Genomic DNA, 25,552 nt, shown 5'->3' on the forward strand with positions numbered 1-25,552 from the left:
CTGTTCTTATAACCGCCACAAACCCATCATCGCTTACATTTCGATTTTGGCATGTTATAGCTTAATATTTAGACCCTGTTTGCTTCTCCCCTCCAAAGATTTTGATTTTCCTAAATACAAAGCACAAATTCAGAGTGTCAAAGTTCAAAATAGTTTCAGACTTTTTTTTATTGCTCAACTCCAGTGTTGAAGATAAAGCAGCTTGCATTGCATACTGTAATCATAGAGCAATGTTCAGCGCACACATACAACATTCTTTTCTGCATGTGTATTTAGGAGTGTTTATTTCATGTTTGTAGGCCTGTGTATTTACTTATTATATACGGTGTAATGTACCGCTAAGTGAAATGTATACGTGAATGTTATTTGTTTCAAACAGTCTTTCCTATGTTCACAGCTGAATGTAAAAATCATCAAAATGTCCTCAAGTCGTCCAAACACATTAAAGAAAACAAGTTATGTTTGCATCTCGGTAACGTTAGACAAAAACCAAAAAGTGCTCTCTAGCTCTACAGCAGAAGCAGAAATAGTGGTCACAGGGTGATGAGTGATCTGTGAGGAAATAATGTGGGCAGAGAAATGCAAGAAGTGTCAAAGTTAAAGCCAGCACACATGTGATCTGATCGTCTATTTGGCTTTGCCAAGTACTTATCAACATTGATTTACCTACCAGCGTGAGAACAGGCATGTTGCATGTTGTTGTTCAAGTAATATTCGAGCTGGTGTAATCAATATTTTCCCCTACACAGGAAATTTCCTAATACAGAAGATGCCATTTATTTTTAAGGTCATTATCTTTAATAATAATTTGTAGATTTGTAAAGAAGGGTTTCAGGAATCTTTAATGAGGATACTGCACATACATGTCTTATCTTCTTAATTTAGTTGTTAAAAGAATGAAAACTGCCTGTTCTCTTCTCACAACCTCACTAAACATGTTCATTTCCTTCCTCCTGCTGGGGGCAGACATTGTTTCTCTACTGAGCTGAGTGGTTTCTGTCATATTTCAGATCTGTTACAAACAAAATGACAGAGCGTGCATCAACAGTGGGAGTGCTTATACAGCTACCAGGGCTACCCTTGGAAAAACTCAGAACAAACCTCATCAATATGGTCGTCAAATCTCATCTTATTGGGGGAAAGAGCTTTACCTCCCTACAATTTTGTGATCAGGACTGTAAGCAGTGAGTGCTTCTCCAATTACATTTACTCCATACTATTGTCATTTGCATTCTCCAGCAATGGCCTCATTATACTTCACCTTGTAGCCAAGGAGAGAATGAATTGATGGACCGGCTTCAAGGGTAAAAACATTACAGACATATTTCACAAGTTTGTCCTTTGAGTCAGCTTTGTCTAAAGGTTAAAACATTCATACACCCACTTAAATCATGGTTTCTGGACAGCATCTAAAATGATTTACTTTCTATTTTAATTATCTGTACCTTTGCATTACAGGCCTGTCTGTATGCAAGTCAGGTCCCTAGATATGCACCTGCCACATGATCTGAACTGCAAAACTGAGAAGAAAGTCATTCTAGAAGCACGGCCTGCTCATCTTGAAACATCCCCAGGCACTTATTTCAGTGGCCACTGGGTAAAAAGTGCATGTACAGGGTCACGTGTCACATCTTTTAAAAAGCATTTCAGTTGTTTAAAATCTATTTTGCTTCAATAAGGTTTTAAAAGAATTTCCTGAGTTGTACTTCTATCCATCTTTGCTGTTGCAAAATCTTCCATACATTTCCATTCAGCATTCTGAGCGCCACCTCTCTTATGTCATAGCTTTAGAACCTCTTCTACATTATCTTAGCCCCCACCATTCTCATATGGTTAAGTTCAGGCTGGATTTTAGCTTTTTTTTTTTTTTTTTTAGAAAATGTTCTCAGTTTGAAGGTTTCTATTTGGCAAAATCTAATAAGGAAAATGTCTATATAAAAAGGGGGGTAGATGTGAACCTAGCACACTTCGTTCCCACCCTTATGCCGGTCCCAAACCTTAAAATGCACAAGCAATGCTCCAAAGTATGAAACATCAGTAAGGAGGTCATATGGTATTAAGACGCCTTGCCATACTGTACTTGAATACTACAGGTTGATCAGTCAGTGCAGTTTGTAGGTTTACTGACTTAGTTCCCCTTTGAAAAGATTGCTTAAATATAAAGAAAGAACATTATTCAAGTCTTCTTTTTTAACCAAAACCTTTAATCACAGTATAAACAAAAACATATGACAAAAGCTGAGGAGTTAAGAACAAAGAGTTCAGAATGTCCCAGAGGAAAAGCTGTCGTCCAGCAGATGTTCAATCACAGCTCCAAGCGGGAGCCGGCAGCTGCTGCCTCTGGTAGAAGTGGATGCTCCAGGTCTCAGACTTGACTTGGTAGGGTCCTGGGTCTCCAGCTGTGCTCACCCATCCCGTTGTTGTCGGCATGTGACGTCACAGCCATGGCGGAGAGCGGTTCACTTGGACCTCTGCCTCATCTTTCTCCTTTTGCGCTTCAGCCTGTACAGAAGACGTCACAAAGTTCAGTCATATTTCAGGTGCTATAAAAAAGAAAATATATAAACGGGTGTGGATGCAAAAGGGATAACTCTTACCTGCGCATGCGCTTCTTTCGCCACTACGGAAAAGAGACAATGTACAATTAGCTATAACACATTCATAGAAATTGGCCAAAATATTTCATAATGGGCTGCAGCTGCCAACATCTGTTTAAGCAGGACTTTAAATTCTGACGGCTATGCTAACCGTCAAACTGCACAAGCTTGCTGACTAGCTAACAAATGTAGCCCCGCTGGGAAGTGTATTTATCCCACACAGAGACACCAAACACCAACCTTAGCTCTCATGTCGACGAGGGGACGCTGCAAACAGAAAGAAAATGTTACGGATACTTTCGATTGATTTCATATTAAGACGATTAACTTGGATTCTTACACCGACTATTCCCACTCACCGATCGCTACGGAATCGTCTCCACGAAGGACGTCATAACGTTGAGACGTCCCATTTATATGGCCTCCTACGTCATTCTCAATGGACGCCAGCGAGACGTGGGAAATTGAGTTTTCAAGATGGCAACGCTCTTGAAATGACTTTATTATTGGACCATTTATTTTTAAATAATACTTACAAACCGCGCATGTGCGAGAGATCGCATCAAATCTTACTTCTAATAGACTCACTCCCACCTCTCCACCCGTCCACGATATTCCTACATTTAAACTCTCTGCCGCTGAACGTACCTTCCCCCTTTTCTCCTCCGTCTTTCCCAACAGTAGCATATTTTCCTCCTACAACCTGCTGCTTTATTGCGCTGGTAGGCATCATTGGAAAACCTTGCCTTGGTTGATCCAGTATGGAGATCTCATTCTTGAGGATTTATAGATTTTTATGTGCAGTCACAGGAAGGTTTGTTCTTTCTCCTGTTTATCGATCAAATGGATCTGTCTGCTCCTTTGTACATGGAGGAACAGGTGTACTGCCAGATCTCTTCAAAATGACCTCCAGTGGGCTACTTACACCGGTCAAAAGTCTTTCCATTTTTTAATTGAAAATTATGGAGTTTAATGTCTCATTGCACTCTGAAATGAAAGTATAGCACAAATAAGCAACTGGACTGAAAAACGATATAATGGAATAAATTTATAAACCAAAGTGTAATCTAAACTTTTGACTCATCAAAGTAGCCACCTTTGGCAGATAAAACAGCTGAAGCTGCCACAAACGTGTTCAGTTCATCCCAAATCAGCTCGATAACATGCCTGTCACGGAAGCTGTTAACTCTCAGAAACTTGTCCTCTGATTCATTTGTGGTTTTGGGTTTGCCAGACCTCTTCCTCTGTCAGTTTGCCCCAGTTTCTGAGTGATTTTTGATGGTAAAGGAAACTGTACTCATTGACACGTTGACTTTCTTTGCAATTTCTCTGCAGAAAAGACCTAAATGTTATGATGGTCTGTCTCTCTTCCATTGTTAATTGCCTTTTTCTTGCCAATTCTGTAGCAACACACTAATTTCTGCAGTGCAATACTGTTCAACTGATCACGAGGTACCGCAGTGTGTTTCACAGAGTTTTATGCAGACAGAGGGGGTTTGGAAGAAATCCAGAAAATGTGGAACCCCTGCAGGAATTTGTAGCACCAGCCTTCAAGGCTTTATCAAACTCCATTGCTGCAGAACAGCTTTACATTGTTATCCTATTTTGTGTTACCTGAAAAAGGCCTTTTTGTATAATTCTGAAATGTACATTTTCAATTTTGGGTAACATTACCTTTTTTTAACCTCTGGCAGTTCACCACTTACCTTTGTACCATTTTAAGCTATCAGTGGACTTGAACGACTTGAATTGCAATAAATAACTGGAGGGTAGTGTGTGTATACTCCATGAAGAGGCATAGGGGTTCTGTGCCCGGACCCCAGCACTGTGGAGTCACCAGAACTGCCCGTTCACTTCACATATGAAACACTGAGCGTGTGACAGGCATGAAAGAGTCTGCCTGCGACATCATGACCAGTTTGGTAGGGGGTCAGAGGGTGATAGTGTGAAAAGGCATCCTTGGAAGGTTGCACAAACGTCCACATGCTAATCTGGTATAGGGTAAGACCCAGCCTCACAGTTCTTGGATGACAAAGTCACTGGAAGTTCACATATTCAGATCCAAGTCTAGGACATAAGGCCCAGGACACCATCTGCTGTCTCAAGAGGAGCATATCTAAGTGATAACATAGTGCACACAGGCACATGGGGCCAACACTCCTGAGCATCATTATAGGAGTGACTTTGAATCCAGCCCTCAAAGACATGGAGATTCTCTCGACAAATTACACAATATGTACCAGTAAAGATATTCAGCTTGTATATTTGATCCATCAAAATTAAATGTGATTAATGTTCCCTCAACTTTTTCATGCAGCTACTGTGAACCAAACACAAGATCCCTCAATCATGTGGGCGTAATTTAATCCCGATCCTCCAGCATGGCCAGTGGCTCGCGTCCCAACTCTCTGGGATCAGACCCTCAATAAAGAAGATGGAATAATGAGCAGAACTACTCAGAGCGGTTGTCCATTAACCTTCTTAAAATGTAAAAACAATCTTTTATTCATGAATACACCAAAACAGAACGCACACAAATGATGTCAGGTGGTTTTTTAATGTTTCCAAAAATAGTCTCTAAAAGTGGGATTTGTTTTACAAAAGCATCCATATATTTAACAGGTATGGACTTCTTATGTAAACACAGACTGTCAGACTCAGTGGTGAACCCTTGGCAGGAGTTAAGACCATCCACAACCGAGGAAAAGAAATCAATTTGTTTTTACTGGTTAGATGTGGGAGGTCCTAAATGTTGACTTTAGAAACTGTTAGGAGTAACTTATAGCAGAGGCTTACGAGCGTACAGTGGAGCACAAACCAAGCAAGAGCGGTATAAATGCTGCAATTAAACTGAACGATGGGGGATGATGTGATGAATCGGGATAGACGTCCACATTTATGCCCACGACAAGTTAAACTCATGACAGAGGCGTGGCTTCACTTCAAAGACCTCATATCTTAATGTCACACAATTACACTGACGCAGTGCTGTGCAGTCGCCATCCTTGGCTGCTCGGTCGAACTCTTTTTATTTTCCACATCTTTCACTACAGTTGGAGAATGAATGGAAGGCTCAAGGTCAGTCAAATGGTGGCATTTTCCAGTGAGAATATGCCCTTGACCAAAATATCCTCTCTGGTAGCAGACCACTGTTAAGAGAATAAGGATGTCTCAAAGGCAGTAAAATTTACTAGAGATATAAGTGTGTGTTTTGTATGAGAGAGTGTGTTCTAGTGGGAGTGACAGATTTAAGGAGCAGCATCATCCCAAACTGACATCAGTTAGACTCAGAGGTATTTGCAGCAGTTTGCCCACAAGTGCCTCACACAGCTGGGACAGAAGGATTCGTGACGTCTGTTCTTTGGATCATGTCTGTCACAATTTATTGGAGCATCGATTTATTCTGCGGCCTCGGTCTCCATCGGCTGTCCTGTTGCATTCTCCACTGTCTTTGAAGCCTTTTTTTAAAAGAAAGGATCGACGTTAGAGCAGAAACTTGTCAACAGCATTAAAGTGAGATACAGAATCACAGCGTCCTGGATCTCACCTTCTTTTTCTTCTTCTTCTGAGTCTTACGGCTGGCTGAGCTTTGAAGTAAAGCCTTTAGTGGGAGAGGGAGGAGTAGACAAATATGACTTTCACAACCCGATGAGCTACAGCATTAAATACATCAACACATAATGGTTTTGCAAGTGCGAAGTCAGCTAACAGGCGAGACACAGCAGTCCCATTAGTCTAATCGTCCTCAGGAGGAGGACTGTGTATTAAAACCATGTATTACCTTCAGCTCTGGGTCCTCCACCTCGTGCTCAGACTTGTAGAGTTCTGGCTCAAAGAGGCTGTTGGTGATCCGCAGAGGTCCGTTGGCCATGAGCAGCACGGTGAACTTAAACTGGGCAACGAACTCGCCTGAACACAGAGGGTTCACAGTTATAGAAGTAGTAGTAGACACCTCCACAGTTCCTGTTTTTCCATCATTGTTTGTCAACAGAGACATCTAGTGGCCAAAGAAGGTTGTTTTTTTCATTTTTGATGTGCGACAGAAGAGTGAAAGGGACGGCTTACAAGATGATAGTGAGACCGATACGTGTTTGGAGACGGTGGCACTAACAAAAAGACAGGAGGCTGAACTGGAGGTGGATGCTGAGACTTTCATTGGACGTGATCGAGACGGGCAGGATTAGATGTGATTAGATCAGGTCGAGCAATTTGGAGGCAAAGTGAGAGAGGCAAGGCTGACATGGTTGGGACGAGCAGGAGCGAAGATCACAGAGAATATTCATAGATGTAGTGAGGGAGGAGGGTTGGCGGGACAGAAGGATGACAGTGACAGGATGAGATGGAGATGGGAGAACTATTGTGGAGACGGGCAAAATCGGTCAACAAGATCTATGCAGAGAAACTTAAAAGTCATAACAAGGATTCCTTTACCTAACACACTAAAAGACTGTTAAACTATGGCCTGTTGTCCCTATACTGCAGAGAGTCTATCACTCGGAGCTGACCAGCCAGTATGCAGCCACCTGGACCTCAGTTTCTCGCGCTGCACTCAGACATGTAACGGTGAAGGCCGTGAAGTGGAGGGCCCGACTGCTGCAAGAAGGGCTGCACAGTCAGCACACATGCTCGTCTATGCCTACCTCCAAAGCAGGTCCTTCCACTTTTTGTCTCTCCATTTATGTCTCTTTTTAAAAATGTTATCATTTACTTTAACTGCAACAGCAAGTTTTTATTACGTGTTGGATTAGAGACGTATTGCTAGTGCTAAGTTTGCAAGAAAAAAGTTGCACACCCCTTTGAAATACCAGGAATTCTGACTGGATTATTATGATACTGGGTCAGAATAAGACATGAACCCAATCAGGCTAAACAAGTAACAGCTGCATGTTTTCACGTGTCGTCGCCGAACACGTCGACCGACCACTTATAGTGCACGCTCACTCCTAAATACACAGTGGTGCTCACCCTCTTTCTCTTGCAGTACAGTGAAGGGCTGCACCAGCTCATGTTTGGCACACTCCACCACCCCCAACCTGGCCTTTGCTTCATCCTCAAACGCTCTGAAGACAATGGAAAGAAAAATAAGTGGATGAAGGTGCAAACCAATTTCTGTAATAATAAAATGAAAAGGCAGAAATACAAGAAATCTCTAAACTGGGGTTAAAAGATGCTACCTCAGAGTGAAAGGCATGGTATCGAAGCGTCTCTCCATCTCGCTGAAGAATGTCCGAGACGTCTTCATCTTCAAGCCGTACACCTTGTTGGGGTCTCGTTTGTAAACTGTGGTCCTTTGACCTCCATCCTTTGCCTTATTTAAATAAATAAATTAACAAATTCTTCATACTGAGCGGAAAAACCCCCCCAAACTAAACAGTTGAACATACACTTCAATCCTTCTCACCTTTCCCTCTCCGGTGCTGACGAGAACATCCACTGCGTATACTTCATGCACCTCAAACTCGGCCTTCTCGTGGTCCTTTCTGCAAATACCACACAACGAGGTGAGCTACTGGTCAAAGACGACACATCGACCACTATACGCACCAGCTGACAGAACTCACTTTTGCTGGTCCGATGGATTCTGGATGATCGTTTTCTCCCCGTCGATTACGTGCTGTTTGAGCTGATGAGAGAGCATGCCTGCGGACATTGAAAAACTAAAATGAGTCAAGTGGCCCAAAATCACATTTAGAAACCGAAACCAAAGAGTGTTCACAAACACTCACCCTCAATGGGGGAGCACTTGAATGACTTTGCAATCTTGTTCCAGGCTTCCGTGACCTGCGTGTTCTGATGAAAAACAAACAGCGGTGATTATGAGAAGAGGTCTAAACGGCTATCTGGTCACACAGATCTGGTCAGTGGGAGAGTTTTACCTGGTTTCCTGGCTTGACGAGGCGGAGAGCGGCTTCAGCACAGAGGTGAGCTGCCTTAATGACGTCCGCCTTACGTCCTGTCAGTGGGTTGTCCTGCAGAGACACGAGAGGCAAGTTAAAGACCTAAAGACCTATTGGGATTATTGGAGGAAATCAAGCATTTGATTGCTACAGGGCGGGTGTATTCCTCATACCTTGGTCACGCCGACAATGAAGCTGTGAGCCACGTTTGAGATGAAGCCGTCGACGTGCACACCGAGATCACTGCACGCAAACAGGAGGTGGTTAAATTTCGGCTTAGTTTATGTTTTCAGTGCTTTTTTCCCACCTTGCCGTAGGCTGGGGAGCATAAAATCAGAAGCTTACATTTTGACAAGATCGCCATCCTTCAGTATGACTTCAGGATCACTCTTCAGAGGGGAGAAATGGCACACGCAGTTGTTAACAGAAACGCATGTAGGAAAAGCGATACCTGGGAAGGAAAGAGAGTGAATGAGGGAGTGCTGAGTCAGATTGGCGACTAATGAAAAGCCCAAAAGAAAGAAAGAGCAAGAGAAAGAAAAAAAATACCTTTCTTCATTTCCTTTTCCCTCTTGAAGATCTTTCCAGTTTCTGCCACAATGAAGGCATCTCCCTTTTCGCACAGGCTGAGCACGGAGACGCCAGTTTTAGCTGCCTCTACTACAGCCTTCAGAGCTTCTGCAGGGCAAGAGATAAGAGAGCCATTAAACTGGTTAATATGGTGTTTAAATAACAGACGGCAGACAAGTGCCTGAAATACTGTTTTCATCATAACTTTAATTGCTGATTAATCCTGGGTCAATCAGCTGTTTAGGCCCACCAAACGTTTAGAATTAGCAGGAGAGACAGTGCTCCTCTTGTCATCAGAGGGCACAGATAAACCCATTTCACATTTGCTATGAGATTAACGTTTGACAGACTGCCTGACAGCTGTGGGTCTGCCCAAATCTGCGCATTGACGAGAGTGAATTAGGTGTCTTAAATCAAGATCAGCTTATCATACATAAATCATAATAAGGACATGCTGCCACTGATGTAAGGGACCAGCATATCATGTGATCTCGTGCATCATACAGAGAAGGGCTGGGGATGAAAAACACCCAGTTTCTATATTAAAAAAAGGATCGTGAACAAATGCTTTTTTCTTCTTTTTTTTCCAACATCGGGTATGTTTATAAATGTTAATGTCTGACAGGCAGCCTAGGATTAAAACACAATTAATAGTGCCACAGAGAAAGTCGGTTTAAACGGTCTCTGCTTACGCCAGTTATTACCTTTAATTACATCGTATTAGTCAATCAGGTCACCAGCAAAGTTAAATTAAACTTAATTTGTACGGATCTGAATTCATTGCACACATGCGTTTAAATGTGAGCTGCCTTATTTTGAACCCTTGCGTGTCATTTGTACTTGCCATTGTTATCTGTTAACGTTAGCAGTTACAGCTAGCTAACGCCTGATAGCCAGCTAGCCCAGCCACATAGCTTCCTAGCTTACCGGTGTGCTGCTGTGACAGCTACATGGCGCTAAACGTTTGCGGATAGCTTTGAAAAGAAATCTAGGCGTAAATAATCATAAAACCCGTATTTTATTTGTTTATTTAAAAAAAGCCCCCGCTTCCTAATGTGATCTTCTTGTTATCGATGCACTGCTGCGGCACATGGCATAGCTGCTGCCTGCATATGACTAGCTGGCACTGCTAGCTAACATCAGGCACGGCTCTGGTACTTGTAAGAGATCAAAACGCCTCGTTAGCGATGTATTTACTTACGGTTTGCAATCTCGGCGCCCATCTTGTACTTGGTAACTACCAAGTCATCGGCGATGGTTTGCTCCTGCGTCTCATCATCTCCAGACATGTTGGCAGTGTGTCCGCGAACTCGAGAGTAACTTTTTCCCCCGCGGGTCTCAGTCAGGCTCAGGACGGACCACGCTGCTCTGCACACCGGCCCGCCCGACTCCGGCCGACAGCGCACGATCAGCAGATCCCGCCTGCTGCCAAAGACACACTCTGCAGTCAAGATAGTTCACTTCCAGCTCGGTGCATTGGCCGATGGTTGGCGGTTTTGCCAAATTTACTAGCTTGTTCGTTAGCTTTACGTTTAACTTTTTGGGGGGCTTTTTTTGTTCATATTTTATTCGTTTTTTTTAAACATAATATTTGTTCACTTTTACTTTACTGCACCCTAATAACATTGTAATAACATAATAATTAGCTCATAAGAGGGATTTAAATTGGGAGATATAACTACTCTGATATATACAGGTTTAATTGGTACATGCACAATACTTTATATTTTTTTCACATTTTGCTAAGAAAGTGGGAAATGCCGGACTAGAGCAGCGCAGATACTGAAGGACCCGTCCCATCCTGGCAACAAACTGTTCCAACTTCTGCAATCTGGTAGAAGGTTCCGCATCTTCCGGGCAAGGACAGAGAGACTCAAGAGGAGCTTCTATCCCCAAGCCATCCGTGCCCTAAACACACACACCCGCCCTCTCACATCATCTATAATTGACTGAGACAGGACTCTTCCAGACACTAAACCAAGGCACAATGTACATTTCAAATTCCTTTAATTTTAAATATGTTTATATTGTCTATCCTGTAAAATAGTCAGATGTCTATTCATATTAATGTACAGAATTCACCTGCTTGACTGCTACTGACCACTTTATTCTTCAACACAGTTGATACTCTCTTCATATAATTTCTTTAAATAGTCTTCAGAAATAATTTTTCAGGTTCTTGAAGGATATTCAAAGCTCTTCTTTGGATGTTGGCTGCCTTCTATCTATCTATCTATCTATCTATCTATCTATCTATCTATCTATCTATCTATCTATCTATCTATCTATCTATCTATCTATCTATCTATCTATCTATCTATCTATCTATCTACACACACGAATACACATTAAGAAAAAAGTTTATCTGAGGAATAAAGTTAAGATTTAAATTTTTTATTTCAAGAAAAGCAGGCTCTGAAAAATACGGTGGAAATGAAATATGCCCATTGGTTTCACGGTTTCTCTCGCTACTTGAACAAAAGCGGAAAAATGTGACCGTTGACTCTCACTTCCGTCATCTCTGATCTGCATCTGAAATAAAAGTAGCGCGAGCGCGTCACCAGTGCCGTCTCTTGCCTTTTACGTTTTCTTACGTGTCCCCGGTAAATCTATAGAGTACAGTCTCTTTAACTCTGTCATTTTATTGAATGACTGAGCAATAAAAAATAAATAAATAAATAAATAAAAGAACCACAAAAACAACGCTTTATTGTTTTATTATAAAAATGTCAACATAATGTAAAAAAATGCTTCTGTTCACATATAGATGACAAATGGTAGGATAGCTGCAAACTAGTCACTTGAATTTATATAATAATTCATGTTACTATAAGGAGTACCGTAGGGAATCATCTCATGTTACTGCATTCACTGTGATACGAAGGTCACTTAATACATGTTTGAGGACACCCTCCAGTTTGTTGGCTTTGTACCATCTCACAGTTGGTTTTCATGAATTATTATTCACCGAATAAAGAAGTAAGAAGTAAGAATCAAAAATATTTTAAATATTCTTCTTCCTCCTGAAAAGAACCCATAAAAAAATTGAAAAAAAAAAGGTGAACATGAATATGAAACAGCCCACATTTATGACAGCAGCTGCAGCAGTTTCTGTGACTCTGTCCCTGGCCGCATTATTAGGTGCGCACAGCATCTGGTTTGAGGAACAGCCTGCTGTGCCAGTAGTCTGGGTTGTCGAATGATGTGTTGCTTGCAGGTTCCCCCACACCAGCGCACACCTTGATGTATTCCCCAATCTCTGTACACCTGCCACCGCCCATCTCCTCACAAATAACCCTCCCCTTTACTGGGAGGTTCTGGTATTCTGTTTCCTTACATCTGCTGGGCACCACCCCAAATCTGTTCATCTCCTCATACTCCTCCACCTTTTCTCCTCCACCTTTCAGCACATCTGGCCTGGGCATGGCCGTACTGCTTAGAGTGGCTTTGTTGTTTGTGTTCTGGGTTTCCTCCGTTTCCTCTTCCTCTTTGTGCTCCTTTTTCAACACCTTCACTGTTTGGTGTATTTCCTGTTCTTCTGCTGCACTCTTTGCAGATGTTTGACTCCCACGTCTCTCTTGTGATGATTCATCTCGTTCTGTAGAGTCAGAGTGCCTGATGTCCATGTATTCATACCTGCCATTCCCTTGGGCTGGCTCTCCTGGGTCATCCACAGCTCTGATATCACTAGTGAAGTCACTAGTGAAGTCACTAGTGAGCGGCTGTTTCTCTACAGAGTTTATTCGCTCTTCTGCAGTTCCTTCACAAGCCTCATGAAGTGGATTCCTCCTTACAGCTGAGTCTGGTGGCAGAGTTTCTTCGTGTGCTATGTCCTCTATGGGTAACAGAGCCATGAATGTTGGGGAGGGTAAGGGTGGGGTTTTGCAGCAAATCCCCACAGTGAGGTCGTCTTCCTGTCTTGAAACGCTGCTGGCCAAACGAGGAGGAGCGCTCTCCTCTGTGTTCATGATTTCATATTCCTGGGTGGGATTTATCACCATGAAAAGAGGCCTTGAGTTTCTTTGGCCAGAATGAGAAATTCTGGAGATTTGAACTGTGATAGGGTGTAAAGAAGGAAGAAGATTAGGAAAGACGCTTTGGTTAAATACATGATTTAACTATTTGAACCAAAATGTAACAAAACAACAAGGCACTGTTCCCATTTTACTGCTCATAATTTACCTCTTTCTGGTATACTAGGTGAGCCAGGTAGGACATAGCCATAGCTGTCCACCTCCTCCTCTTCCTCTGCCGTCCACACCTTGTACGAGGGTGGACTGGAGGCTGTTGAAAGTTTTCTCTGTTGGCTGATCGGTACACGACGATTACTCCTCTCTGAGCCAATCCTGGCCCTGTGAAGACTCGCCGTCCGTAAGCCTTCTTCATGCACCTCTGCCTCTCTGCCACTCCCCCTGACCTCTAACCTCTCAGGCAGAGTCCGGACTGAGCTCAGACGAGACCTGTGAAACCACAGCTGGGACAGAAAAGCAAAGAGGGATGGATAGTTTGTTACTTCCTGAGGAGGGAGAGAGGTATGAAGGTATGTAGGAGCGCAGGTAGGTAGGTATATCTTGTTGACCTGCTGGCCGTGACACCAGTAACATACTCATTCAAAGTGAAGTTCTTTGGAAATGAAGCTAATCATATCAACTTTGAGCAAATCAGAAATCAAGAATGTGTCTTTGCATTTATTCGTGTGAAAGTTTGTTTTTGTAAAAACCTGGCGGAAGCTGTCTGCTGGGCTCGTGGTCATTGGCAGGTATCCTATATTTCCAGGCTGATATGAGCCACTCTGCAAAAAAAAAAAAATTGGTGTGCTGATTCTGCAATTATCCTGTAACAACAGTGCAGAAATCCAGGATGTCCTTCTTTACCCTGCATGAATTAATCCGAGAACGAGAAACACTCCACGACGGCGAGTTCTGAAGAGGAGGTGTAGCCAAACCTTCCTCCAGTCCCTCCTCATCTTGGTCTTCTAAACCTGGATCCAGAAGTCCTCGCTCTGACTCCCTTCGATGGGTTGCATCTGGGACAGGTTCTTCTCCTTCCAGCTGCAGGGTAATCAGGAATAACAGGCACTAAGATTAAAGACTATATTTCAGAACTAAAAGTTGTAAAATGAGTAGCCATCTCACCTTGATGACAAGGTATCTCGGTGGGTCCCTCGCCATGCGAGTGAAGTCACTGGCCAGTTCTTTGAAGGTGGGCCTTATGTTTTCATCAATCATCCAGCCTAAACATAACAAGAAAAACACCAATTTTTATCATGTATCAGAATGTATTTGTGAATAATACCTGAATAAATGGTAAATATAGTTCTCTTCTACTTTAATCACTTAACTTGATTACTCAAAACACTTTTTACTATGAGCCAATCACACACATTCATACAAGCACCCTTATTATTATTATTTTTTATATCTAAGCACCTTGTTTAACATCCCTGCACACTCTTACACTTCAATTGCATCATGGGTAATTCAGGGTTCACTATCTTGTGCTGGGATACTTCGACATGGAGACTGAAATAGTTTGCTCTACTTCCTGAGATATATGTGTGCGCGTATGTGAGAGAGAGAGAGAGAGACTAATGTTTTGACTAACATTTCACCATGACCATGTACACGTCTATAGTGCAGATGTGGGGCTGTGACAGACGTTCACCCTTCTCCAGCAGACCCGGCACTTCCTGAGGCGACACGGATGCATATGGCTCTGCCCCAAATGACATCATCTCCCACACTGTCACCCCTGTCCAGGAAAAGAGGACAATTTAAATGCTCCACGCCAAAATTCACAGACAGTGACGTTTCAAGAGGAAGGTTAATTTATTAGTGCATACACCACAAACAGACACACAGACACACACACACTGACATCCTCTTACCATAACTCCAGACGTCACTCTGATGAGTATATCTTCGAAACAAGATGCTTTCGAGTGCCATCCATTTTATTGGCGTCTGAATAAACAGAAAACAATGCAGACAGTCTACTCAAATTGGTTTGTGTTTGATTGCATTACTGGAAGAGACAATAAAAGCTGTTTAACAATTCAGTGTGTATCGCAAGCTCAATGACTCACAACAACCTTTGTGTCTGTGTAGACGTATTTCTTGTCATCAGGGTAAAGGAGGTCTGCTACGCCGTAGTCGGAGATCTGGACCTGATAGTCATTTTTCAGTAAGATGTTGCGTGCAGCCAGATTCCTGTGGACCAGGCAGTGCTCTTCCAGATAGTACATGCCCTGAGAAACAGATGTGTAGTCCTTGTAGTCACAGATTATTAATATATTTGCATGGAAAAGCAAATAAAAAAAAACTGTCCTCACCTTTGCAATCTGCACACACCAGTTGAGCAGGAGCTGGGGATCCAGGCTGTTCTTCTTTTGCCTGATGTGCTCCAGCAGCGAACCTTGTGAACTGAGCTGGGTCACCAGTTGCAGACTGGCACCTGGGCAGATGCCCAGCAGCCTAACGATGTAAGGGTGGTCCAAGCCGCCCATGGAGAGCATATGCTACACAACAAACAATGCAATGATAATGTGATTACTGGGCATCTTTGGCATATGATAAAAGACAGGCATTCAATCTTTACATTAACTTCTGTGTGTGATGTTAAACCTTATTTCAGAGGAGACTCACATCAGTAATCTCAGTGAAAGTCTGTCGGCCTGAGCTATCCTGGATTGTCTTAATGGCCACGGGTATTTTTACCGTCTCTCCTTCTGGAGTCCAAAAGCCCTTAAAAACAAATTAAATGTAGAGCTGCACACAAATCTGTGGATAATCAGTGAAAGTCTAACAAATCCAGGCCAATTAGTACCTTGTGCACAGTGCCAAAAACACCCACGCCAAGGGCTTTGACTTTTTTCAGCTCTGAGGGCCTCAGAAGGCGGGCATGAACCTTGGTGCCTTTCTCTCCAGGATCCAGCGGCTCAAAGCTCTGCTACAAACAGACCAGTTATTCCAAGGGGATTTTCATCATCACAACAAATGCAGTTAAATCAGTCCAGAAGATATAGTTGGGTGTTTTGTAAAGTCTCACCTCTCCGCTCTCCAGGTACCTCCTCATAGCCCTCTTGCGACGGATGGCAAGTCCTCTGTGGTAAAGCATGCCCAGGAAAAATAACACCAGGCAGAAGATTAAGCCAGCTGGGACACCCAAGGCTATGCCTGTGATCTGACCGCTGCAGACAGAGAAATAACAGAGTGAGCACATCAGCTAAAAAGAAAAGATTTTATGTCATGATAACCCAGCTTACATTTGGGGAAACTGAAAATTACCCTTTTAGAAATAAAGTTTTCGAGTTCAAATATTTTTTTTGTTATAACAGTGGAATGATTTGTGATTTAGATTTGCAGTTCACTGCAACACAAATTGCAGTGTACTTATGTTCACTAGCAGGAGGAAACACTAACCTACTAACTGCCAGTCTGGCTGTCTCTAAACAGTCCATTAATCCTGGGCCAATGCATCTGAAAAATGAAAGACAAAGTTTTCTTTATTATACAGAGATTCAACAACCTAATTGGGACACTTCACTTTGGGGAAACATGTGGGCATATAGACTTTTTTAAGTCCAGTCTCACCCCTGTGTGCAGTTGTGGTGACACGGTTGACAATGACCCTTCCTGTCGGGGTATTTGAAAATGAGTCCCTTCTGTCCATCATTTATCCCAGTGGGACAAGAGGACATGCAGAAAGGACCATCTTGAAAACTGGCACAAGCCACGCATTCATCTGAACCCTACCAATGAGAGAGAGAAAGGAGGATCATAAATAGAGACTATGTGAGATAAACTCTGCTAGAGTGACAATGAACCAGAAATGAACCACAACAGTGATGCCACCAATATACGAGGTATCACAAAGCCCTATAAGAATACAATGTATATGAAAATAAAGAAAAAAAATACAATAATCACATGTTTGTTTAGAAATATGCAGAAGAGCATTCCTGAATGCAGCAGAAGACCGCACCAGGTGCCACTCCTGTCAGCTGGGAACAAGAAACTGAGGCTGCAATTGTCATCAAAATTGGACAATAGAAGATTCAAAAGAAGATTGCCTGGTCTAATGAGTGCTGATCTCTGCTACGACATTCGGATGGTAGGATTTGAATTTGGTATAAACCAACCAACCTGACACTGATAATGTGTAGAGTGGAAGTAGAGAGTCTCTAAGTACCTTTCTTGTTTCATCTTGATTTTAACAAATTTACTGCTTATCTATTTTATGTAAATAATCATAAATATAAACTACTGGGCTACAGTGTCACTGGATTATCAAAGCTAGTGATTACCAGTCCAGTGCAGGTGACTTTCCCACTCTGAGTCTTGCATTCTGGATGACAGGCGGTACACTCGCCATCAGGACCTGCAAATTCCCTTGGTGCCCTGCAGGAATATTATCCAAGAAGCCAAACAAAATATTACATATACGTTCAACTTACACACATGAATCACGAGAATGTAAACTCACAACCACTGACCCGTTGTAAAAATTACAGCTGTGCACACATGTGCCGTCTTGACTGTAGTTCCTACAGGAAAGACACTGTTCAGGCCCTGGGCCCCAGCATCCTGCATCTGAACATAGCGGATCACACACGTGGCCTTCTGCAACTACATCACAAAACTGTGTAAGAACAGCACTGATTACTTGCTTACAACATACAACACAATAGTGAATTCTGAGTTTAATATGCTCAAAATATAACATTTAGAATATAGTGAAGGTTATCTGTTAGTCCATCAGCTCGCCTCACCACACTCTGCCAATGGCTTGTTGTTGCTGAGGTTGTTGCCTCGAACTCGGCGGCCTCTGAACAGCTTCGTCCAGTTTACAGTGTGGTGGTAGCAGAGATTGCTGTTCAGACTGATGTACATGCTGCCGTCACTGATTTCTTTCAGAGAGCGCAGACCCAGTGAGGTAAGAGTGGGGACGCGCATGACCATCAGAGAAAAATGGCTTTCGTTGGAGGGTTGGAGGATGAAGAGGGGAGAAAAGGATGATTCAAATGGAAAAACATCAGATTGTCTGTAACAGATTATGTTGTAGTTCCAAGTAGTTAGGTAATGCATTCAGTCTCACAATGAACCTGTTGGAGGTTTCTTCCCCTTAAAAAGGAGTTTTTCCTTCCCACTGTTGCCAAGTGCTTACTCACAGGGTTCATCTGGTAGCTGAGGCTTTCTTTGTATTATTGTAGTCTTTACCTTACAATATAAAGTGCCTTGAGGCAATTGTTGTTGTGATCTGGAGCCTTATAAATAAATGAGTAATTCAACAGACAGTCCTATAGATAGATATTAGTCTGAGTAAGACGAATGCCTCCATGGTTTAAGAGTAATATATTTCCCTTACACACAAACATAGTTAGTCCCTCATTTTGGGTCATATTTAATAAAAAGTCAATTTTATAATTCTTAGTCAAACTCTGTTTTAGAAAGCTAAGATTATCCGGGGCACAACATAACAGGCAACCTGACAAAGAATGAATGACAGCAGAGCACAGAAATACACACGAGGATGATGAGGGAAATGGAAACGCAGGGGAACACAGCTGATACAAATGAGCATGATGCCACAGGTGAAGCAAAACTAAACACACTGAACATGGAATGCAAGACTTTCAAAATAAAACAGGAAACATGGAGACGTTAACTGGAACAACCAAGCTTGACACCAGACAGCGAGAGAGAGGAAAACATAACCACAGTGGACACGAGAAAGAGGAAACTAGACACCACTGGCTGCAGAAACATACATGGATACACATGACAGACAGGGGAGACATGAAGCAGAACATGGGGAGGACAAGTAAACAGGAAAGGGACACATGCACATTAACACAGACACACAGAGAGGGACACAGAGGAGAGAGACACAAGGAGAGTATACATGACAAATGGGGGAGATGACGGGAGACAAAGACATTAATGAAACATATAAAGGGTGAGGGAGACTTAAACACAGGGGACCGGACAGACTCACACACTGAAGACAGGACACCAAAACCAACATAGTGGGGAAGACACAGACATGGAAAGAACCTAGACAGAGGAGAGCTAAAAAGGGAATTAGAACTCAATATCAACAGAACTGACTAAAGCTTAAATTTTACAAACAGGAACATCATAATACAAAAGGGCATGAAACTCAAAATGCTCGGTCAAATGACCCAGCCCATAACGCCAAATCACACATTTGAATCCATCAGCTGTTGTGATAAAAGCATCCTGCTCTGGCCTCTCACTGACACGTGCACGGTATAATCTGCAGTCTAGTCTTACTTGTAGAGCGTCCTCCCTTGAATGGTAGTGAGGCTCGAAAAAACAGACAGGTCATTCAGCTCTTTGGGCCAGGACTGGACGTTTAAAAAATCTGAGAATAAAACACAGTGATTATATTAAGGACGATAGAAAATGACACTGCGCATAACACATCGCAGATAATTTGGATATTTGTTTCCCTCAAAGGAGAGCATATATCATTTGATGGATACAACCTTTGTGTGCGTTATCAAGGGATAGAAGACAGCCTCATATGTGACAAGAAAAGCAAGCAGTTTAATGTTAATTGTGACTGTCACCTCACAGAAGTTTAAATGGATAGTTTACCCCAAATCAAACATGATTATGCTTTGATAATCGAGAGAAAGGAGACATCTTTGCAACCAGTATTTCCAAAGGCAGCTCACACCAAACATGGATGAATAGCACTACAGGTCCAGGCAGGAAACATGCATACTTGATTGTGAAATTTAATATAAAAAGCGGTCAACTGTTACACACATAAGCACACCTGTTATTTCCCTGACTGTGCGGAACACTTCCAGCTTTTTGGCATCCAGTGGTGGGATGTTTCTAAAATCATCTCTGTGAAGATAAAAGACAGAAAAATACTATAAACATACCAAGTGTACGGCACCATACCCTGAGACGCTTTACTCATACATACTGACAGTTACCCCATAATCCCCGTGACCAGGAAGTGAAGGCTGCCCTGAATCTTGGTGCAGTTGATGAAGCTGTTGATGTTGCTCGAGTCCACAGTCTGCCTGTCTTCAGCACCAGTGCCTTCACACACTAAAGGGATGACCAGAAACAATCACATCTGACTACTGAGATATAATCTTGGTGGAAGAAGTGAAAAATCGCATTTGCATTCATTTCAACCTTTTGGGCAAAGTCCGCTGCAGAGCTCACACTTCCTCTGGCCTTCTTTCTCCACCTCCATCTTGTCTGACGGACAGGCGCTCACGCAGGAGCTACCATCCACCACAAAATGAGCTGTGAGGAGGAGGAAGAAAAGAAAAACACAGGGAATATGTTTTATTATACACATGCAGAGGAGCAAATAAAATAAAACGATTCACGATACGACTCTTAAGTCGATTCTCAAAGCCTACAACCAGCTTTTACCAGCTTTGCTCTATTCTCTATGTCTCCTATCCACCCTGGACTCCTCCCTGACAATATGGGACACACATGAACACACCAGATCCAACACAACACCTGAAAACTTCTGTTTCCTGGTTAGAGTTGCTGTACCTGTCCCGTGTTGTGTTTAGTTTTTGGCTTTGTTACATTTTCTGTCTTACAGTTTAACATTAACTAGCATTATGTTAGATCTGATACTATATATCAGTGCTGACTGCAGCTTCATGAACAGGCTCAGTGTGTAGTATATGAAAAGGTCGCCAAACTCCCGGGGAGATGAAAGTTTTCCACTTGTGAATAATCTTTCTCGTCGTAGAATGATTGACTTGTTTGGAAGTGGCCTTACAAGTGGCCTAGTTTTCATAAATGTGGTCATGCTTGCTAATGACTAATTAATGGCAGCGAATTAATTAATCCTTCCTTAATCTTTTTTCTCTTTATCCTTTTGGAAACAGAAAGAGTGCACTTTATTTTTCACATGCTGCTTGTGCATTTTGGCACAGTGTAATATGTCATGTGTTGTTGTTAATGTGAGGTTGTTGTTAGCCTGTCATGGACCAGATGATTTTTATCATTACAACCTGATGCTTCAAACCTTAGAACTGAAAGAGAAAAAGTAACAAGAAAACTTTTAGACTTGTAAACACATGCAGGCCACTCACTGGGGCACTGAGACACACAGATGGATCCGTATTGGTATTTGGCATTAGGGTTGGTTTCCATTTGAAACGTCTGCTTGTTATAGATCAGAGCCCGGGGACACTGCGGCACACAGGCTCCGGAGTCATTGAAATGACGACATGCCTTTACAGGAACACACACAGAAAGAAGAGAATCAAAATGAAATACTAAAAGCCCAAAGGTGAAGCTGCTGAAGTACATCACAATTCAAAAGACATTCATGGCCCGCAGAGGCTGAATCATACAGATTTTGGTTATAAATTACTTTTCTTCTAATGACACCAAGAGGTCAAGAATTTTGTTTTTGAATACTGTGGATAATTTTTTTATGGCATGCTGTTATATTATGTGCAACTACTTCCAAATTTAACTTGATGTTAAACCTAATTTCATCAAAGTAAGGTTGTGCGAGCCACAAGCATGAATATAAACTCCAGTACAAGAATGTGCTTGCATGAACTATTGTATTTACAAGCTACATCACATGGCAACAATTAAAGGCAGACTGAGCATCCATACCACAGAAGAATAAAGGAAACAAAGGATTAGTCTTAGTCCCTTAAACTCTGGAAAACCTGTTCAAGATTTAGAATTGGGCCCAGGAAGTAAGGAAATATTCCCAGCATGAGACACAGGAATTTAGACTTAAATCCTCCATGCAATTAACAAAAAATAAAATAAAAATAAAGCCATTTTCTTGTTTCATCAGCAAACCTCTCCAAAGACAAAAAGATAATTCACTTACAAAACAGTCCACATCTTGGGGGCCTTTACATCCTGCTGCACACTCTATGTGACAGCAGTCCCTCGGGCTTGTGCCAAAGCAGCGGCTGTTACACTGTGGAGCGCACACCGTCTTAGTCACTAAAACACACAGGAGAGACGAGTTCATCAGAAGTCACATAAATGTGTATGCGTGTTGAATCTTTGTGTGCGTGTCTGTCTCCGGGTATTTCTGTGTAGCTTTGAAGAGATATAATGAGGTGAAGTGAAGAGGAGGCAAAGGAAAAACAAAACGTGGGCGCTCACAGATCTGGCATTGCTTTTCGTTTGGTCCCCAGCAATAATCTCCGCAAGATTTATGGCATGGGCCTAAAAAAGAGAGACATAGAAAGATAAGTGCTTCTTATGAAAAGAGATGATTTAGAGATGAATTGGAATACGTATAGCAGACCAGTAGTGACCTTTCTTTCCATTGTATTTGATATCAATAGGAGAGCTGCTGTCCCGGACAATATCCTGCCAGAAGATCCAGGGACCATAACTCAGGTATTTGTTATTGATAATCTGCACCCCTCCCTCCAGAATCTCTGTGAAAACATTAGTGAAACATAACGCAAGCTAGACAGAGAAAACGGTTCAGCAGATATATCAGGATCAGAGGCGAATCAAAATATACACTTTAAAAAACAGTATGAGGATAATTTTTTTCACGAGGTTTTTTAAGCCTCCAAGAAAATACTAAAAAAGTTTGAAAGAATTAGACAATAAAACCAATAAAAGATGCAGAATTTGGAACAAGGTAAAAGGAATGATCTCTCAGGTCATTTCATTTCAGTTTTATTTATGTAGCACCAGTTCCCATGACATTCATGCCTATCTTCTTGAGTGGATGTAAACTTCTGACCACAGCTGTATGTGATGGAAGGGACTTCCAGTAGGACCAGGCTTGACCTGAGATGTTGAGTTTAATTGTTCCATTTTATGTAATGCACCACTCCCCACTGTCACAAACGCCTTGGTTTTCAGAAAGCATTTTCTTTTACAGAACAAACATTGAACGTTTTCTTTCTCTAATATCTGTTTTTCTGTTGTTCGTCTAACCCGTCAGGTTTGCGAGTCCCAGCTGCTGTAGGCCGTTGGAGCCGTCCTTGGGGTAGTTGAGGAAGATCGATAGAGCAAAACGTCTTTCATACAGGCTGTTTCCTCTGATGACGCGCAGTTGGCCCAGAGGAATCTCTTGAAAGTGGTTCATAGCAATAAGGACATAGCCAGTCACCTCACGGATTCTCTAGAGTGAAGAAGACCATTAATATAAGAGGCTACTTCTCCAATATGTTCTCCACTTTTTAACGCTTTTTCCAAATGTAACGACTGGAGAGTAAGGAAACATGACCTTTACCTTGAGGAAGGAGAAGTCCCAGTTACTCTCAATCTGTGTGATCTCCAGGTTTCCCATTACAATCTCACAGCCATAATACCGGTTTCTAATCAGATTGTACTGGTTCTTCTGGGAGCCTGTGGAACTGAGTCCATTCTGCGTCCCTGGACACACTTCTAACACAGATAGGGAATAAAGATGAAAATGAACGTAAATAACACTGGGAAAGTGAGTACTGTGGGCTGTGTTGTGTCTGTGGTATTTATAGGGTTGGTGACTCTCCCTGATGCTGTGTTCATGCCTGTGCTGGCTACAGATTTTGATGTGAAGCAGAGAGAAACAGGCAGGCTGTTACCCGCTTACATGGAGCAGTCCAGGCCTGGGGCTGATGAAGAGGAGGTCAGGGGGGTCAGAAGAGAGAGTGACTTTTTTTTTTTTTAAATTTTCCCTCAGACAAAGTGCGTCATTGTTGTAAAGCTATAAATGTGGACAGTGTGTCTCAGTGAGTGATGAGTGCTGCAGTGACAGACAGTGCTTCTGTGTATGCGTGTGCATGTGCGTCTGCAAGCCGCGCATTGCTGAGATCATACCAAAAGACAATGGGCCGTGTGTGAACGCGACTCTCTGGCAGAGGGAAGGGAAATATCGTGAACGGAAGGTGACATACACACCATCTCTGAGTGCCCAGCAAAAAAACTGAGGAACTGGTCCTTTAATGTGCAAACGTTAGCCACCTGCAGCACTCGCTCAACACAAGTCATATCTCTTGTCTTCGTTATGAACACATAACACACAGCTATAGGACCCTGAAGACTGCTGCATAATAACAATGGAAAGTTACATGCTGACAAAGGACTGTTGCCTAATGCACACTTATATTCATACATGGCAATTTTAAGCAAACACTGGCCCTGAAATATTCAGCTAATCTCAATAATATTTAACTCATACTTGGGATAACTCAAAAACAGGCATTAGTACTTAAATTATTTGTTAATATTTTGTATTTATATGAAGCATAACACATTCATGAAAGGGCTCAGTGATCGGAAATTAGTAAGTAAACAAAAGCTCCTGACAGGAAAGAAAAACAGTGTGATTGTCTGACAGCTATCGCAAAGGGAGATCTGAATGTTGGCAAAGATTGCACATTAATGTCGTTGTAACTGCAGAAAACCACATTAAATTTTATCAGAAAGAATTTACTGACAGCGTGACAATCAGTTAATGGTAAATAGAAGTTCTTAAAGTGAATCTTTGCTGTTCTCTGCAGATTTTTAAAGTGCACTGCAAGGGCCTGGATCATAACAATAAAAAAGCTTTTAAGAAAGAGTGGTCTGCTGTGAACCAAACAAAGAGAGGCTGAGGTTTATCAGTTTATACTACGACATCTTTAAGTACAGTTAATTCTATTCTATTGCTATAATTTGTCTGGTAATTTCGGTATTGTCTAAATTTCACGAGATCCAAACTAAGAAAGGATTTCAGATATAGAATCACGTCCTCACCTTCATGCGTTTGGGATGATGTTCGAAGCCTCCAAGACAAAATCACTCCCAGTAAAATGACTCGCCACTGCTCCATGCTGATGTCCAGCCTGTTCACGGAGATCTCTGCATATCAAAGCGGTTTAGGTAGTCCTCCGAAGAGCCAATATGTATTTCAGGGGGAAAAAATCGACTAAAGGATATACAGTAATGGGGGTATAAAAGTAAAAAAAAGTGTCTATTAAAGGGAAAATCAGATCAAGTCAAAGTGAAGGACAAGTGCAACTCCTTCAAACCACCTAATAAGAGCGCAAACATCCCTCAGACTACTTGCAAAACTGAAAACAGTGAACAAGTTGTAGTTTATTGTGATGAGGGAATTTCCCTCCCAGATGGGGACGTGTGATTGGCCAACATCCCGACCAATCAGCGGTTTGTCCGTCATTTCGAGCTGAAGCCTCGGTTGTTACACTAAAGCAAAGAATTCTGATAAATTTATGAAGCCCTCGAGAAACGACAGACTCAATAGCACTGACAGAAATCTTAAAACGTTACAAACACCCCCACCTAAAACATTATAATAACAAAAAAGCTGAATGACATACGAGCCAGTGAGACAGACAAGTACAGGTCGTTCAGTGCAGCAAATAGCTGGTTTTGGATGTGAATATTTGCCGTGTGCAGCAGTTTGAACACCAGTTATTTTTGTTCATGCTGTCAGCAGTGGAAGCGGCGTTTCGGTCCCCCCACCCAGTAAGAGCCCAGCGCTCTGAGT

General features: G+C 42.2%; 2 protein-coding genes across 3 annotated transcripts; both read right to left on the bottom strand.

Moving 5' to 3' along the window:
* Positions 1-5,135: 5,135 nt before the first annotated feature.
* On the bottom strand, positions 5,136-10,481 carry pa2g4b (proliferation-associated 2G4, b). Its single transcript, XM_005914741.3, has 13 exons — positions 10,266-10,481; positions 9,044-9,172; positions 8,840-8,945; positions 8,668-8,737; positions 8,474-8,566; positions 8,324-8,387; positions 8,159-8,237; positions 7,999-8,077; positions 7,772-7,905; positions 7,563-7,657; positions 6,379-6,506; positions 6,145-6,198; positions 5,136-6,055 (listed from the first exon to the last, which is right to left on the bottom strand). Exons 1-13 carry the CDS (start codon positions 10,351-10,353, stop codon positions 5,996-5,998), a joined length of 1,179 nt encoding a protein of 392 aa, XP_005914803.1. The 5' UTR covers positions 10,354-10,481; the 3' UTR covers positions 5,136-5,995.
* A 1,000-nt stretch (positions 10,482-11,481) lies between these two features.
* erbb3b (erb-b2 receptor tyrosine kinase 3b) lies at positions 11,482-25,455 on the bottom strand. Of its 2 annotated transcripts, none has more exons than XM_014339166.2 (28): positions 24,799-25,455; positions 23,312-23,466; positions 23,014-23,200; positions 22,374-22,499; positions 22,219-22,281; positions 21,935-22,053; positions 21,171-21,312; positions 20,245-20,358; positions 20,037-20,154; positions 19,871-19,944; positions 19,360-19,450; positions 17,835-18,037; positions 17,559-17,691; positions 17,370-17,463; positions 16,657-16,814; positions 16,486-16,542; positions 16,112-16,253; positions 15,890-16,009; positions 15,709-15,807; positions 15,396-15,581; positions 15,156-15,311; positions 14,952-15,027; positions 14,669-14,815; positions 14,200-14,297; positions 13,939-14,115; positions 13,785-13,856; positions 13,247-13,538; positions 11,482-13,118 (listed from the first exon to the last, which is right to left on the bottom strand). In XM_014339166.2, the coding sequence occupies exons 1-28, from the start codon at positions 24,872-24,874 to the stop codon at positions 12,202-12,204; spliced, it is 4,392 nt and encodes a 1,463-aa protein (XP_014194652.1). In that variant the 5' UTR covers positions 24,875-25,455; the 3' UTR covers positions 11,482-12,201. The 2 variants fall into 2 exon arrangements, with proteins under 2 accessions (XP_014194652.1, XP_005915059.2); XM_005914997.3 differs by having other exon boundaries at positions 15,890-16,012.
* Positions 25,456-25,552: the final 97 nt, after the last annotated feature.

This window comes from Haplochromis burtoni, unplaced genomic scaffold (assembly GCF_018398535.1).
Source record: "Haplochromis burtoni strain Fernald_Lab_line unplaced genomic scaffold, NCSU_Asbu1 Contig_9, whole genome shotgun sequence".
NCBI lineage: Eukaryota > Metazoa > Chordata > Actinopteri > Cichliformes > Cichlidae > Haplochromis > Haplochromis burtoni.